General features: G+C 38.8%; 1 protein-coding gene across 4 annotated transcripts in view; it reads right to left on the bottom strand.

The window, feature by feature from the left end:
• Positions 1-450: 450 nt before the first annotated feature.
• Positions 451-18,162, bottom strand: part of NYAP2 (neuronal tyrosine-phosphorylated phosphoinositide-3-kinase adaptor 2) — a 144,759-nt gene continuing 127,047 nt past the window's right edge. For 3 of the 4 annotated variants that reach the window (XM_074912540.1, XM_074912542.1, XM_074912543.1), the window contains one exon: positions 451-4,451. In XM_074912540.1, the coding sequence (XP_074768641.1) occupies positions 4,224-4,451 (228 nt within the window). In that variant the 3' untranslated portion in view covers positions 451-4,223. The remainder of the gene's footprint in view (positions 4,452-18,162) is intronic. The other variant, XM_074912541.1, reaches the window with a different exon arrangement.

Raw genomic sequence — 18,162 nt, 5'->3', positions numbered from 1 at the left:
CAGATTTTTTTTAGAGCTTTATGGAGAGCATGATGGGTCCCTCTCCCTTTCATGGATATTCTGTGAAAGGTGCTTATAGAAAAATTTCCGTCTGCTCTACAGAGAACTCTTATCCTAAGGATTTAGCTGAGGATGGCACTCAAGGCATTAGATGCAACCAGGCATGACTTGCAAATATTAACCTATTAAAGCAATTCATTAATTTCCTCCAACAAATGATGCGATTAAAAATGTGCCTAGGGAATGTTATAAATATACATCTATGACTTGACTTTTTTTCCCAGGAATCTCTGGCTAATCCCCAGTGAATAACCCACCTCTAAGCTGAAACCATCAAATGAAAATGAAGAGCCAAATATTTTAAACTATTGCTTTTTATTATAATTACACCGGAGCACAAATAAATAAGCACTAAATTATTGTAAAATATTGTCAATGCACTAAAGAAAGCAGAATTGATCTTCAAACAACATCTTATTACTTCAAAAGTATCAAAGTACATTTAATTACATCTTACCTAAAAAAATCAAGTACAAAAATGAAAAGAAAATTAATATGTATTTATACTGTGTATATAGAAACGGCTAATAATATATGATTACAGTTAGCCTCTAGCTACTCCTTACTCCTACACAATCTCAGGCACATACCTGACAATTTCTAATGAAATATGAAAAAAAGCAACATGACATTCAGTTTCAAGATATTGGTAAATGTATTACATTGAAATGAACACAGAATGATTTAATTTTATTTAAAAACCCTGTCATTTAAAAACATAGTGCCATTGTCCACTTAAAAATAAACAACCCAAACCAAAAAACCCCATACCATTTTATACCATTTGCTTTAATTTGTCAAAAGGAGCAATAAAGTAGACATACATTGGCTAATATACGTAAACACATTTTTAGTGCAAGAATAACAAGACCTGTGACTTGACTGTGCTTTCTTGAAATCACAGTGCACTTTACACAAATTGCTACACTATAATGTTTAACTTCAGGAGTTTAAAGCAAAATAAGTGCATACCAAACAGTTTCATATATACAGTCTTCGTAAGTGTGTGTATATATGTGATCTGTATGTATATACAGATTGCATATTTATACAGACTACAGCTTTAATGACCGTGTGTAACTAAGCACTGCCATTCACCCTGTGACACAGAAACTGCTGAGACAATAGGTATGTAGAAAATGTTTAACAGCGTTTTGATGGCACGCTCTCGTCAGGCAGTACCATGTGCCTTTTACTCGAGCGATGGGGTGGGCCAGCAGTCACGGGACAGGACAGTGGCATATGTCATGCTCCGGCCCTGCCCGTGACCTTTGGAAACTATTCCACCTGAGCCTCACTTCCCTCCTCTGTGAAATGATTCTTGCAAGCGTGAGGTTTAGTTCACATTTCTAAAGTGCTTTGAAGGTAAGTGCTAAGTTATATTTTACTTTTTCATGTACTGTCGCACTTTAAAACAAAAAGCCATTGTTTCCATGGGATACAATGGAGGTCTGGAAGCACATGGGCAGTTACTTAGGAAGGACAACATAAACAGTGTTGAGCAATAAAAGGAAAACAAGCAGTGGTTTTATGCTGGGCTAAGTGTACAAGCAAGTCTGCTTAGGACAAGAATGCTTCAATTCCCTGATCATTATTCCTATTGTGTATCGATATGAAAAGGACACAATATGAACAAACACTATTAAACACGTAACTGTTTACATTAATGTTTGCCTTCCCCCAAAGGGCCTGGCACTGCAGCGCCCGTGCGTACCCACAGGTCTGGACTGCAAAATCGATGCTTCGGTAGTAGGGTTTTTAAAGTAATTGCTCCAGGAAGAGACCAGTGCAGAGCAGGAGTATCAAGACTGACAGAATGTCGGTTTTCATTTTGTCACCAGAGACTTGGTGCAGTTGGGGGAAAGGGTTGAGCTAAGTATTTCACACATGGTTATGAAAACTTCTTCTCTTGTCACACAACAAGGAAGACAAAGCATAAACATCTTCTGAATAATGAACCTGTTATCTCAACAGATTTCTCACAACCAACAAGTCGTCTTCTTTCCAGCAGATTCTGGAACTTTGCGAGATCTCTGGAGTTTTTCTTCTGCCATTTTCTTTCTTTAAAAAAAAGAGAATAAGCAGAATATACAGTTGGTGTCTTTTGGATGTAACATGTACTCAAAGATTCCTTCACAGCCTCTGGGTTTTTTCATGTCTTCTGTCATTTCGGCTGTGAGGGGCTCTTTAAATCTGCATTTCAATTGCGTACTCATTCCAGCCACTGTATATTCATAACACACATCAATATTTAATGTATGTGGGTATATACGTATGCACACATCTATGAGTAAATATATAGAGATACATGCATATATACATATATATGTGTGTACACATATGCATATATACATATACAGTAATGCTAATATACATACACACATATAAACACACACTTTATCTTTTACAGAAATCTCAGTCTGGACATCAAAATATACATTAGTTAATTAGTTATAAAATATTTTAAAACTTTATTTCAGAGGCTGAAAAGAAACTACTACTGATAAAGCATTACTCAAACTCAAACTTTAGCAATATAGATTACAAAAACCTTCTAAAATTTGTTATTTTTGGTTTTTTTGATCAGCAATTACAGCTGTGGCAATGCTGTCAATATAATTTTAAAGAAAAGCCAATATAACAAGAAGTTTCAAACAACACACCTTTTCTTCTCAGCGAATATAATGTTAAAATGATTGTTTTAAAGAGGGACTTTTGTGCTACCAAACTTCAGACACGTAGATAAAAATTTAAATATACAAAATATATGCCATAGATCTTTTTTTTCCCTACTCCACAGCAGTACAAGTTTCCCTCGTTCTCAACAGATCCTTTTGGAAGATATTTCACCGCATGGATTTCACCCTCATAATCAGTATAAGCCATCTCTTTCTCCTGTTAAAACCAGGAGGTCGTAATTCTTTGGTCATGACATAATATTCTGTTAAAATGGGTGTAATATAATACACGATTGCAAGCCAATTACAGAAGCAGCCGGGAAGAAGAAACAGCGTACCCGGGAGAACGTGTTACATGGGCCTCAACTTCAAAACCGCATGAAATCAAGAGGGATTTCCCTATTGGCTTTCAAGGGGTCTGAACTCCAGCCTTTCTAAATAACACAAGGAAATCTAACACAGAGTAAAGTAAGGATGTGTTGCTGGATATAAAAATAATAAACACGTAAACAGATTTTGTCGCCTTTAATTTCTGGACCAAAGACAAATGTGGACAGGAACCGCGGCTGCAGCGCCACTGCCTTAACCTGCTAAGTGACTGGGTCTCTCCGTCACCAGGCTGTACAATGCTTAGTCACAGTGAACCATGGTCTCTGCTAGTCAGCTGAATATAATGAAAGAAGAGTTTCTATTGCAGACTCTTCTGCAGAAAATTTAGTTTCTTGGCCAAATAATTTCAGTAACTGATTTGTAGAAAGCCAAGGGCAATGTATCTGATTAACTTTATGGGAAAACTGATGCAGAACAATTCATACCTTAAATGCAACTTGGGCATCCACATTAAGCACTTTTCTGTGCACTACTTGCAGTTTTGCTGTTTCCCACGAGAACTCTCTCCTTTGTCCAGCCCCCCCGTCCCCCCCCCTCCCAAAACTAAGGACATCTAACAAGTACAACTCTCAGTAACTTCTACAGCCCTAGCACCGAGTTGTTTTGTACGTTGTCCTGTTCAACAAAACGTACAACCACATGTTTTTGTACAGAGGCCAAATCTAGGCAGGTAAGAGAAATAAAATGGTCACGGCGGTGTGGGGAAACATTAGAATGCCACATAGAAAATAGGTAATAAAACAGTATAACAGTAACATTATATAGTAAAATTCTTCATAAATTTTTGAATTTTTATATATATATATATATATTTAAACAGTGTATTAGTTTGGATGTTTTCAATATATTGGTGAAATATTTACATTTTGATATCTTCTGGATCCAAAAAAATCCTGGATAAATATGTATGCGTTAATCCAGTCGCAAACTTAAATCTCTCTCTTGATTGACAGGTGAGCACTGTATCAGTGTGGTTTTTTCCTAGGAAGTTCACCACCTGCAGGTAAGTCTTACGTTAGAGCCTTTGCCTTATTAAGAAAGCAGGCTACCTGTGCATGGTGCAACACAGTGGAGAGGGCATCCTCCACACGCCTGTCAAATTGCAGTGTCCCAGAAAACAGTTTGTTGTTTGGAATAAGGAGGAGGGCTGTATTTCTTGGTCCCGGTATTCTTTTTCCAACTCGGCAAAATAGGCATGCTGTCCTGTTTGCAGAGTCCTTTTTCTGATTTCTGTCGAGCTTTTATTTCTTTGCAGAGGCAACGCTTTTTCTCAATCATATCAAGCATTGTATGGTCCCCTTGCAACCACTGCATACACGTCACCTATGGCAGAGAGAAAGAAAGAAAAGAAGGAAAAAGAAAAGAAGAAAAAAGCATACAAATAACTATTTGGTCATAGACTGAATATGTTGTTTCTTCCCAAGATTAACATTACTCTTATTTGAAACACTCTAATTTGTTTGATAAACAAAAAAATCTCTATGCCAACAACAGAAACTGTCAGTCATCTAACTACTACTTCAAGGAAAAAAATGGTAACAGAATGACTCCTTTTCAATGTCTCCAGAGCACTGAAAGCTAATAAAGAAAAATGTTTTCGTCAAACTAGCACTGGTTGGATTTTTAATGATGGAATAGATCTTAAAAAGGCACATGGATCTTAACTACGTCCTTAAGTTGTGGAAATAAAAAATTCTGTACACTGAAACCCATGTTTTATATTGCTTTCCAAATCCAATCTGTCTCATTAAAAGCATGGTGTTAACACATCAGAGTATCAAGCTAAATATAACTCTGTGTTTAATTTTTTTTAAATGATTTAATGAACTCCATGCAAATTATATGGATTAACCTATCTTATTCTGTGATATTTCATTAACTGGAAGGCACTGAGTTTAGAAACTCCATGTTTTCATGATTGTAGAATATTTGAAAACATGATCCTGATCCAAAAAATGAGGTTAGCATATGTTTAGTTGTAAGTACATGTCACAGCCCCTCTGAAGCCTGAGAATGTGGCTTCATTTGAGTTCAGCGGGGTGCTCACATGATTGAAAATGTGTGTGTCTTCAAAGGCTTTTGATTGGAACCAAAATTGCTGATACTAAACTATCCTGGAAGGGCTCATTGTATTTGGATGACACACTGTATACCTGCAAATCAGAAAACTTCCTCTCAACACTTACTTTGCAAATTTGAAGTGATGTCTTGAGTCTCCCAACATTTATTTTCCACACTGGTCATAAATTAAGGATTTGTGTGTGAGTAAACGCATGCCATACATTTGCAGGGGCTGTCCAAGTACATCTCTGATCTTGTCATGAAAATGCACATGTAGAGTACTTTGGCAGTGTTTTATGATTCATGAAGGAAATCTATGTTTATTATATTTCAGTACATTAATAATGCATACGTCTTTTGTTCACAAATCTTAGAATGCCAAGGGTGGGCATACACCAGGTTCCTACGACTGGGGACTGGTCTTCTTACAAGCCACTGTAGAAACTTCCATTTATCTCAGTAGTTTTTGTGGTCAGCTTGAACCATATTTAGCATTTATTGATAAATAGATAGAGAAAATGTTCAGATTCATAGTAGAAAACAAAGCAAAAGGAATAAATGTGAGCAAGCCTACCAGAGAACGTAATAATAAACTATGCACTCAAACAGAAAAATAAAGAGAATACAGAAATGTACATATTCTTTCAAATATCTGTAAAAGAAGTTTTTAAGGAGTGACACAAGATAAAAGAATTTCAGATAGAATTGCCTTTCTTTATACTGAAAAAAACCCACGCTTACCTTATACGTTAGTACTTTGTGTAGAACAAGTTTAAAACACAGGATGAATATTTTTCTTGAATATTCTTATGAATTTAGAATTACACAGGTAACATATCTGCAATGTGTCCTCCTGAATGACTGAGCTAAAAGTCTTCTGGAAGCCTGCTGTGCCTGCTCTTCCTAACTGAATACTTAGTTTTCATTTCAGGTCCAAAACTCACTGACGGAACCGGAGATACTCCTCCCTGCCCCCCGGCTCGACTTCACAGGTCTTTGGACGAGGCTCTACCTGAGTCAGATTTCCTGCCACTCTACTCATCAGTGACGGGTTAGTACTTACGCAGTAGTCTTCATTTTGGCTGGGTCCTCCTACGTGGGGCAGGACAGGGGCACAGTCTGCACACAATTCATTACACAAAATATTCACAATACCAGCTTCTCGGCTGGATTTGATGAGAACGGTGCTTGAGTGCGGGTTTCCTCTTCTAGGCATCGGGAAATACCTTCTCTTTTATAACCCGTCATGTAAGTAAATGGAGCACATGCTGATACCAAATCCTTATGGTACTCTGTGTGCTCGTCACCAGGCACCACCAGCACCATCCGCAGCATGTATGATAGTCACTCTGAGGGTGTTACATCCACATCACCCCCACTCTTGCCACTGTACTACACACAGTGCCGGTGCAACACAGTCTCCTCTGGTAGCTGATCTCCTTCACCGGATTCAAGAGGACTGAAGCAGGATTTCGACATGCTAAGCTCTAAAATACCAGTTGCAACTTCCCAAAGATAGAAATGGTGTTGCAGAATGTATCAGTTACACAGACACTTTGCCACCCCCTGCAAAACAGCCCCTAAAATAAACCTGAGTGTAGGCAGCTCCAAAATCCTTTTTTTATGCTGGCCACCATATTGTGTTGCAGCTAGTGAATCATTTATTATGAAGAATTTGAGGTTTTCCACTTTCCCAGACACAGATTTTCAAGACTACTTGTGATTTTTTTTTAATGTTACTTTTGTTTGATGGCTAAGTCCTTCACACCAGCATCTTCTTAGATGTACTGTCCACATGGTACATTCCAATCCTGTAAATGCATTCAGGTAATGGTATGTGCAGCATGAACGTGCAGAACTGGTATGTGCAAAGTCATTTGCTAAAATAGACTAAGTGAACACATATGATGTTGAAAGACTTGGGAAAAAAAAGCTTAAAAGTGAGAACAAATGTTGAAGCGTTTTATCTAATAGTTTTGCCCAGTTCTAGTGTTAATGTGCAACAAAACAAAATAAAAATGTACTGAATAAGTGTGCATGTGTCTTGAAGTTGCAAGACAGAGATAAGAGGAAATAACCAGTCTGTAGATCAATGAATTACAGATATGTCAGCAACTATGTTGCTAATACAAAATCCCAAAGAGCATTAACTAAACTTTCAGTGTGTCCTAGACAAACTACAGGTGCTAAGGCTCATAAGCCAGCACAAGCCAGCACTCAACCCAGCTGTTTAATCATAGTAGTAGGGCTACTGAGGTGCTTAAAGCTAATGTGTTTAACACTGCAGACATGGGCCTAATCCTTCCTGTGATTGAACTGACAGCACTCATGCTTAGTTCCAGTACTAATTTTTTTCATATCCTCCCTTCTTTCTGGCTTCAGCCTGCACCTCTGGTCAGGCACCAGGCTGTTAATATCCCTGATATATCATAAGAAGGGATTTTTTTTCAGTGTAAGAGGCAGAGAAAATAATGATGTTACAACTTAAGTTATGGAAAAAAAGAAAAGCATTCATAACATTATACAGACATACAGCCCTCCTGTTCCTGAAAGATCCCATAGCACATGAGGAATGGTACACACCCTGCAGCATGTCAGAGCTTGGCTGCAGATGTGGATGTAGGCAGACAGGCACAAAACACATCAGCACTGGAGGTAACGGCCAACGAGACACAGCACAGGAGAAGCAAAGCTGGTTTTGACCAAGCAGTCTTGGCCCAAAGACTGTTCTTACTGAAAAGGGAAGAGTGAGCCAGCAGCTAATGTTAGGACTGCATGGAGGGATATCCTGGAGACTCCAGGATGTGTATCAGGTACTATGTCACCATAATCTTCTTTGAATTATGAAATCTGCTGATTGTACATCAATTCTTGTTCTGATGGAATTTTTACTCATTAAATTATCCAGGGTCTAAGACGCTTTTTTTTTTTTTTTTTTTTTTCCAAAATCAGACAGAGCAAGAGAGTGAAGGAAGACACCAAAGGTCTGGAAGTTTGGATATTCACCTAGGAGGTGTTGAAGGTAGGCTCAAATCCTTGCTCTTAGGCAGACTGTAAAAGCTGCATGATAACCTGTTATGTAGGAACCATATAGGAATGTAGAGTGGTTACATAAATGCTCTCACCTGGACGTGACTGAGTGCAAGTGCAAATGAGGATGTCTCAAGAGTTCTTGGGAACATACTAAACCTTTGATTATTCATTATTCTCTGGCTTTTTTCAAAAATCTTTAAAGCAAATGCTTGTTCCAGACTTGAACAACAACTACAAAAAGTAAGAAACTTCTTCCACTGTACAAAACTGAATTCTTGTGTATAGTTTTAATCACCAGCTTTCTTGAAGGCCTTAGGAGAAACCAGTCTACATTGCCACCTAACTTTTACTACTGTACTTCTACCATGCCCTTATTTTTTCTGGTATTTTTATTTCCAAAACATTGGAAGTGAATTTTATTAAGATCTGTTACATAACCTCAGGTTTTATGTTGGCAGTGCCATGGAACAAGAAGTAATATCATAAAACTATCTTTCAACTAAGGAAAAACCAACATCCTCAAAACAATGCAAAATGTTTTGTCTAAGAAAACCTTTCTAAGTAAAAAAAGATCATTTCTGGTGAGTGTTTTAATGCTTTACAAAGATCCGAGAACCAAACTAGTTCCTTTTTCTGCAAAGTGCAACCAGTACATTTTTGTGTGTAGGTGCCTCCGCTAGCAGTGGGCATGTCTTCATTTCTTCTTACCTCACAGGAATTAAATTTTTAATTATTCCAGAAAGATAAATAGCAGTCACGATGGTTTGCAAATATATGTAGTGCTTAAATTAGATAGCCCTGAGCTAGATCACAGAACTGTCTTGGAGTAGAGGTTTGATGGCCAGAACATCTACAGTTCAATCACTTTCAGAGGACAGGAGCCAGAGGTCAGTACATGCCGTAGCTCTCTGCCACATCAGAATTTACTGAGAAAATCTCATAATCCCAGGGAAAACTCAAAGCAAGCTTTGGGGAACAGACAATGACTCATGCTGACAGGAACTCCCTGGTGTCACAGCAGACTATTTCTGTTTTCTATTGCCCTGGCATGGGCTCTGCCCTGGCCCCAGGCACCCCCAACGCTGCCTGCAGAATGATGCCGGCGCAGTTCCACCATGGCAGCTGGCACCAGCAGATTCACAAAAGTGCTCAAAATATGGGTGTTTAAAGCAAGAAAAAGAAATATAAATGGACAAAGTTATTTCCCTGTTTTTAACTAAGCAGGATAGCTTGGTTTGGCAAAGAGAGTAATAGTTACAGATGGAAAAAAATAGAAGAAAAAATTCTCCAATAGTACAGTTAAGCAGCTACTGATGAATACAACTTTGCACACCTGCTACCCATGTGGCAAACATCTTGTATCTTTTTGTTGGTGACTATTCACAATATGAGGCAAGACTTTCTGGCCCTTCAGGAACTGGACTCTCACCATAAGGAGCACCAGGCAAAGTGCATCCGTACAGTGCACAAGCACATCTCAGTAAGTTACTGAACACATGTATGCTACTGAAAAAAATATGGCAGTACCTATAAGGTATATACAAACCAAATTATACCATGTAGCATCATCTTTCCAAATGGAAAACAAGAGGCGTGTGAAAAGAAAAATCTGGGAGCAGGACTTAAAATATAGAGTGAAGAATCCCCAGCACCAGGGCTGGGACTCTTTTTTAGGTGTGATAAATTTTACTTGCTCATGTGTGACATAAATAGCTACATAAACAGATAGATAATGCTCTCTCAGTAAAACGACATATGTGCTACATAAGTCCTGCTCACATCTTCTTGTCTCAAATCAAGCCCCATGTAACTTTAATCACGAGCCCTGCACACTGGGCAGGCAGGTGCCCTGCACTCCTGCCTGCGCCGAGGCAAGTGCTGAGAGCGATTCTGCTCCTCCAAAGTCAGGCCACAGGATAAAGTCATGCTAATTCCCAGAGCTGAGAGGCATTTCAGGAAACCTAACACTGAAAGGTGCACTATGATTTTACACGTAGAATGCCTGTGAAAAAATGTGCTGCCAAAAATGCCGTGAGGGAGAAGAAATATTTTTAATATTGTAGGCAGCTCTATTACACAAAGTTAGAAAATGCTGCCAGTTGTCATTCATTTTTGAGGAAGCTTTTCTAACATTTGAATTAACCACCTGATATTTCATGCTCTGGACACTTATATAAGTGTGGGGGTTTTTTTGTGCTGTATGAACTCTTAATGATCTAAAAAAATATTTTCCACTATAGTTTACCTGAGGGCTTTAGATAAAACCATACCCCATTCAGTTGTTTCTCCTCATGACATCTTGGCTGGCAAGTTCTTTGTTTGCCTGTTTTTAATGCTGCTGGTTTGTTTGAGGTGAAATCAGAAGCTTTGGGCAATAAGATCACCCCATGAATCAGTGGTACTGCAATAATTTTTTTCTAGTACTACAGCTTCCCACTTACTGTGCTGAAGTTGCAGAGGTTATGGGGCTGAGGAAGATGCTGTTCTCTTCTGGCCCTTGTGAGTGTCTCCCTCTCCAGCTGGATGGGCAGAGGGGCTGACTCTTCATTTACAGGAAGGATGAGGAAAACCACATCACACATACGTGATCATGGATGTCATGTACAAATACCCTTTTCTTTGTGACAACTGCATATCACAGGTAAAATGAAAGCCCAAGAACTGATGGGAGGCTATAGCAAAGCGATCTTAAACCAACAAAAAATACAATGAAATAAAAAATATCAGCAACATTTGGAGGAGATTATTAGAAATATCTTCCGGATCTGTAAAAAAAGCAATCTCTAACAGTGCAATCTGTGTGCAGTGCTACACATCATTCAACAGAGCCAAGCGTGCTGGTTTATTTTGGCAGGCTACAGTAAATGAAGAAAGGCTTTCTGAAAGCCACTTACCATCCTCCAGGAGAAAAAGGTACTCCCTCCCTCTTGCCTGCTCTCAGACAGGAGTTTCCAAACTCTCTTTCCCACTGAAAGTCTTGATGGCACTTTCTCTGGTGCAGGTAAGTCCCAGCCATCTGACCAGGTAAGGCATTTCCACTCGGGAGGGTGTGAAATCCCACTCCTAGAAGGTAGCGTGCCATGGGTGCAAGTGGTGGAGGGCTATGTTAAGTAGCAGCCATTACTTCACAAACTGCTATCTGATACTCTTAGCTTGACGTGGAGGTCCTCTTAGCACATGTTCACAAAAGGGGAGTTGTCCAAGGCAGGAGTTCAGCCAGAATCAGGTTTCAGAAAATCTGAGCAGTGAGACACTCACCCATTTGAAGCCAACAGGAATGTACTGGCTGACTCCATGGGTCTAACAATTTGACTACAGTTTGTTCAAACAAATAGTAAAAAACCATCAAATGATTTAAAAAGACTTCAGAAGAGCACTTGGAATATTATGTTGGACAAGACTTCTTTTGCTAACTGTTAGCTATAACCATTTCAGTGCAGTTGAAGACTGTTACTTCCAGTGGCTGCAAAAGTCAGTGAGAGTAGAGCTACAGGCTAAATCTGCAGTCAGTTCTTTGGAATGATGTTGACATGAAAGACGGTGTAATTTGGCTCAAGATAGTAGTCGTTCATATAGCTCTGTACTGCTAACCCGTAATCCTGTTACTGTTAAACTCGAAACAACAGATGATTATTAACACAAAGGTGATTAAAGTAACAGCATGTTCAGGAATACTCAGGATGTGCAAGGTGAGCTGTGAAAGCAGACACTCTCCATGCAATTCATTGTGCATGGTAACACTCCCCAGGGACACTGGACAATGTAACCGCAAATTCTTCTTTAGAAGTGTTTGAAGAGAAGTGTCCTATGATGGAGTAACCACATTAGAATAATCCCGTGCATTCACATACTCTCAGCACAAGCACACTCAAAGTGCTAAGTGCTACACAAACTACCCTTTCTGGCCTTTCACAAATTCTTCTTTTTAAGAGACACAAGTAACATCACTATTTTCCCTCTAAGCACTTGGGAAAGAATTCCCCCAGCACACTAGTCTTAATTTTGAGAAAATAGTTGGGTGAGAAGGAGCACTTTGTAACCTGCCCCTGTATGAATTCACTGACAACTGCTATTTCAACTTACGAAACTGTATGGAAGCCCCCACATTTTAGGACTATTGTAACATTTGAATTGCTGTGCTTAATGTTCTGATTTACATTATTCTAAATTTCTAAACTTCTGGAAATACGTTTTCTTACAAATGGTACTACTACAGAAAAAAAAAAAAAAAAAGAAAACTAGAGTCCCTGTAAAAACTGTTCTACCACTTAATGTAATTATATGATGCAGTATCATAAGAAAACTCTGGACACCTTTTTTCAAACACAGGACTCACTAAAGGACTTATTATATTGTCTTGCGTTCTACAGCCTGACTAATCCACCACTTAAAAACAACTGTCAAGAATCTTTGGAACTCCAGGAACTCCAGAAGATTCAAGATTATGAGCAATTAATACTTATCCTAAAATTAAATTAGCAAATGGTTAGTAAACCTTCAGCACCTCTGATTCCAGACCTCCAGTTTCATGATTCATTGCTTCCAATTACTAAATGTCACAGTTACTTTATACAGAACCAGACCTGTGCATACTCCTATGCCTCAAGTTTTCCGGTAACCCTTGGATTATTGCTGAGGCTATCAATAAAGCAAACTTTAAATGATAAATTCACTGTCCTGCTTTCCATTTTTATACTGGCAATCAGTCTAGCTATAGATCTTCCTGACCTTGCATTATTATCTCATTTGGAAACATGTATTCTTCTCATCTAAGTTTTTTGGGTTTTGTTTTTTTTAACCCCGAACAACTGTCTGAAATGTACTGCTTGATCTACTGTTAGTTAACACATTCTGTAAATGTTAGTATGTATAAAATAAGAGCCTGTAAAGTAACTCAGAGATATTGTGTAAGCTGTCTCATGCATCTCATTTATGCAGTGGATCATCACAAAGTGCATTCTTATTGAGATCACTCATTAAAAATCAAAGCTTAGTCTATGCCTTTGCTAAGCAATAAATGCAGAACTCAAGCAACCCACCATGATACATCCTGTCATTCACTGTAAAATAGAAAGGAAAATTCAATATTGTATTAGGTCAGTCACAGGAGGGACAAAGGACAGAATACTTTGCTAGAGTTCAGTGATACTGAGATCTCATGCTAACTGCATTTTGCAGTACAGCACCTGCAGGTTAACACTCTAATGTCCTAGATTTCCTTGAGAGGTTACTAACCCTGTCTCCCCTCTTCCTCTCACTGGAGGTTGCCGGTCCATCGCATGTGTGCCTGAACTGCTCATGAACCAGCCTTAAAACGGCAGGATAATTTGAGGCAGTGACCTCAATGAGCATTACAGCTGGCCCTGCCTATGACTGAGTCGGGGATATAGAGGATCTGAAGCCCACGACACTCCAACTGAAAAAGAGATATTGGCAGCATATGAAGGAGCTCGAGCTGCTTCGTAAGTACTGAAGCACAGCTCCTCCTGGCACCCTGACTGCCGGTGCTGGGCTGGATGTTCAAAGGAAAAGTCATCTCCTCCACCATGCAACTGATGCCATGTGGAGTACGTGGGTCACACTGATCGTGCAATGGGCTGTAATTAGTGTTTCTTACTCTAAGTCATGGTAGTTTTGAAAAACTGCCAGGCTCTAAACCTCATAGAGATGAACAGAATGTTCCTCTTTGCTCTAAGAGGTGGCATGGAGCAGTGAGAGCTACTGGTGGGCAAAATCCTTTCCTCCTCCAGATCCAATCCCTGCAGACTGCAAAAGCTCTCATGTATGATGGGGCTGAAGGCAGCAGGGTGCATGCTCTAGATATTGCTTCTGGTCACCCACCAGAGGCCAAGAAGGACCCAGAAATTTAATTTGGAAGAATGAAAATGAGTGAAAACAAGACTAAGACTTTGGAAGAACTAAGAACTATGAGAAAGTGGACTTTGAGGCCCATCCTAAAGCTACAAAAATGTAACATGTGAGAAAACCACAAATTGCATTAGCTTCCCCACTTTATTGGACCTCATTTTTTCCAAGCTAAAAACATGTACATAAGCTTCAGCACTCTTCCCGTTGAAGTCAGTACGAGATCTCAAGATTCAACTAACCTTTACTGCTGTGACAGCTGAAGAACATCACCACACCAGTTGGCCAGCAAAGCCCCTAAGTCTTTATCTAGCATTTTTAAGAAAATGCCACAAGAATAATTTTAAAATTTTAAAAAATAAAATTATTAAAATAATATTCTGTAGTGTGAGATACCACATCTGCTCTACCCTCACAGCAACTTCATGAGATTTCATTTGTATCAGAAATTGCTAAGCAATATAGTACCCAAATCTAATATAGACATGATTTCCTGACACACAGAATAGCTGAGATACTGGCAAGAAATGAAGACTGGCATCCTCATGCTTTAGAAAATGGGATTCATTGGGAGCAGCAGTTCCCTGTACCTTGTTTCTATTTTCCTGTTTAAAACAGTCTCCAAAAGGAGGGCACTGGCTGATACAGCATGTGACGCTGAGTCAGCACTCACTCCCTGAGGAGACCACAACACACTGCACCACGAGCACTGGTCTACTTTGCTCACAGGCTTCCACGCATGGAGGGACCAGGCAAACCAGACCTAGTCTACAACAGCAGCATGGGTTGAATTCAAGTTCAGATCTCCATAACACAGAGGAAATTTAAATATCCCTCTTAAAAGGAATGGCTAACGACAGTGCGTGGCAAACAAAACATTTAGCTTCATGTTAACCTATATAAACATATCAGCTGTAACATAAGCAGAGATGTGTTGGTTTTCTCTGATTATGTTTGTGTTTTAAAGTTTGGTGCAGAAATCAAGCAAGAGCCATGATCTGACCAATATTAATTTTAAAAATGCATATTGCTATTGGCTTTTCTCATTTTTATTCTCTTCTATTGTGAATTATACAATTGTGATTATAAACCCCAGATAGTAAACGTCTTTTTCCAGACTGTAAAAAAAGAGATGGGCCAACCAAACCCAAGAGTCCACTAATTACCACTGACTTGTAAAGGCTTAGGATCAAGCCACTGGCCCATAAACACCAAGCTCCATTAATGGAATCTGTCCCTTCCCCATCCTATTTTTTGTTGAGGAAAAGCATTCCTTGGACATCCAGTTATAGCTTATGAGTGAAATGGGAATTTGCTGTTGACGTGAGTGGGGTCAGAATTTAACCCTATAACTTTAAATTTAAAAATTAAAAGGATCTTCTATTTCGAAATTTTAGTTGGGGTGAAGGCTCTTACTAGCAGTGGCGCTATCATCCTACAAGTTCCTTAGGATTTCCTGCATAAAGATCTGTCTTCTGAGATTTTTCTAAGTAGCTGCTGCCACTCTGCTGCAGTAACTTACTATGCACTGAGGTAAGTCCAGCTGGACAGGCTAATACAGTGATAAAATTAACTGTAAAGGAAGCAAATTTATGACTCCCAGGTCTCACAGAGAAACACATGTGATTATCACTGAAGCTCCAATTCAGTGTATAAATTAAACACATGCTCAACAGGAAAATATGTACCAGTCATCCCCTTGAGTTACAGGGATATTTTGCTATTTAAGATGAGCCAGTGCTTTGCTGCCTCAAGGCCAGATAACTGAGCCTACATACAGCTGTGTGGTGATTGAGAATAATTTTACAAAGGGCTAATAAGTGATTGTTAGCTGTTTTAATAAATGCCTAATCAGTTGGCAATTATATGTTACTGTGGGCTGCAAAGACTAAGAGGTCTGACAAATACTGTTTGTAACGTTCACATAAAATTGATTCATAAAGTATGGCATTTTCACGCATTTCCAAGGCTCACCTGCACTGGAAGCTTTTCTTTCCACCCTAAGGCCCTTCTATATCCAGCATTTATATGTGCAAGATGTTAGAGACAGGGGTCACCCCCTAGATGTATTGCAAGTCTCTCATGGGAATAGAGTTGGGATTTGCAGCACAGGAGTCCTGCTGGTTAAGGACATTTCTAAACCTAGGAGCACTTGACCAGCATAAGATACAGAGAACCAAAACTATGCAGTATGGGCTGTTACCAAACATTTTTCAACCACAGAAAACTGTCAAGAGAAACACAAATGTCTTTGCAATTTTGGATCTGTTCAAATAGTTTTTCTGAAGAAGTGGAAACCTTAAAATTAGTAAAAATAATAATCTTTTAAAGTTCTCATTTAAAATACATGACATTTTTATTTTCATTGTTTAACATGACAAAATGAGAATAAAAGTAGGTTATCAAAAGTGGGTGCTGGCATTCATACTTTTTTATAGTTGGCATACACATAATGTATATGAATAGCCACGCGTTTCTAGTGACAGACTATGAACAAACACACATACATATACATAGATAAATAAACGTACTATACATACATACATGAGTGAATATACATATTTATGTGCATACAGTATACAGACAAGATACTATACAGGTACAGTAAGTGCAATATACTGTATAAGGCTATACAAACACCGAAAGATTCTGGTGAAATGGTGACAACCATGAGAACAGAGCTTGGGAGGTTTGTGACTTAATGCAGACGGTGGGGAAAACCTTGCTGCTCTGTGTTGTGTTTTATGCATCAGGCACACACAGTTCGAACAGAAACATGGTACAATACATTCAGTTCATATACAAAGAAGGTAAGACAGGTGGGAGTGCATGGAGACAACTGAAATGCATATGAGCAGACAAATAACATTGTTCTACCTAGAATACAGAATGTTTGGTTCTTTTACAGAGAATGTGTATATATAAACTCATGCTTTCATGAATTCATGCCATTTTTATTTCTAGTTTTTCCTTTAAGAATATTATAAAATTCTTGCCCTGAGTTAAACATAAATACACACAGAAAAGGGGGGGGGGGAAGGAAATTGCATGCTTCTGGGGTTTTTTAAAATATTTTTTTAACCAAGGCACAATGTCTTCAATAGTGGTTGCAAGACCATTTGAAATAAACTTAGCAATTGTTATTGTTCTGGTACTGCATCCTTCTTAATGTGACTAAACTAATTGTTTGCACACAGAAGTCTCAGAACAAGTTTTGAAGTGAATTTACAAGTTTTGGAAGAGAATAAGTAAATTTATGAGAAACGCCTTAAAGAGAGACTCCCTGAAGAGGAAGGAATGCTACCAAATTAAATTCCTTCATAGGCAACTTACTGATGTTTGGACTGAAATGATTTCACATAAATTATGTTATATATTTGTTTGGTGTTACTGTAAAGTTTTTACTTATTTTTAGTAGAACCATGAAAAATTCTGCAAAAGCAGCTGAAAATGAGATTCAAAACTTCCAAATAATGTTTAGTTTCTTGTTGTAGGCAGGACAGGACAGTGATCTCACTGATTCAGTGCCTTATAAGCTGCAAGAGTTATAGCTTAGGAACATCTGTTCAGTGACACCGTAAGAATTTCAAGGCGTGTATCTCCCCACCTCACTGACCTGCATAAATCTTTTATTTGAAATATTAGTTATTATTTTCTACATATGTCATATTACATTCTACATCCCTGTGTGCAAGTCTGTCTCTCAAAGGAAAGGTCTGGGTGCAAAGGCCATGCTTGGCTGTTGCCCCATGTCTGAGCCCTCAGGTCCCAGAGACACAGTCCTCACCAACTTCTCACCAACTTCCAGGGGCCAGAGGGTGTATCACCTTCCAAGGAACAACCACCTACATTGTGCTGCATCAGCTGTAGCATCCGTCCCCATAAATTTCTCTGTTGAGCTAAGACTATTTTTCAAAGTACTGAAACACACCATCCCAACTCTATCAAAACCAGGCAACACATAACAACCCCCTGAAACCACAGACCACACAGATGAGATCTTCCCATGCCTGTCCTATGCCTTTTAAAGAAACTGTAACTCCCAATCTGAGAAACAAACAGGTAAAAACAGTAA

This window comes from Athene noctua, chromosome 8 (assembly GCF_965140245.1).
Source record: "Athene noctua chromosome 8, bAthNoc1.hap1.1, whole genome shotgun sequence".
Lineage (NCBI taxonomy): Eukaryota > Metazoa > Chordata > Aves > Strigiformes > Strigidae > Athene > Athene noctua.
Note: the sequence above shows the minus strand (reverse complement) of the source record. Positions and strands in the feature narration are given on the sequence as shown.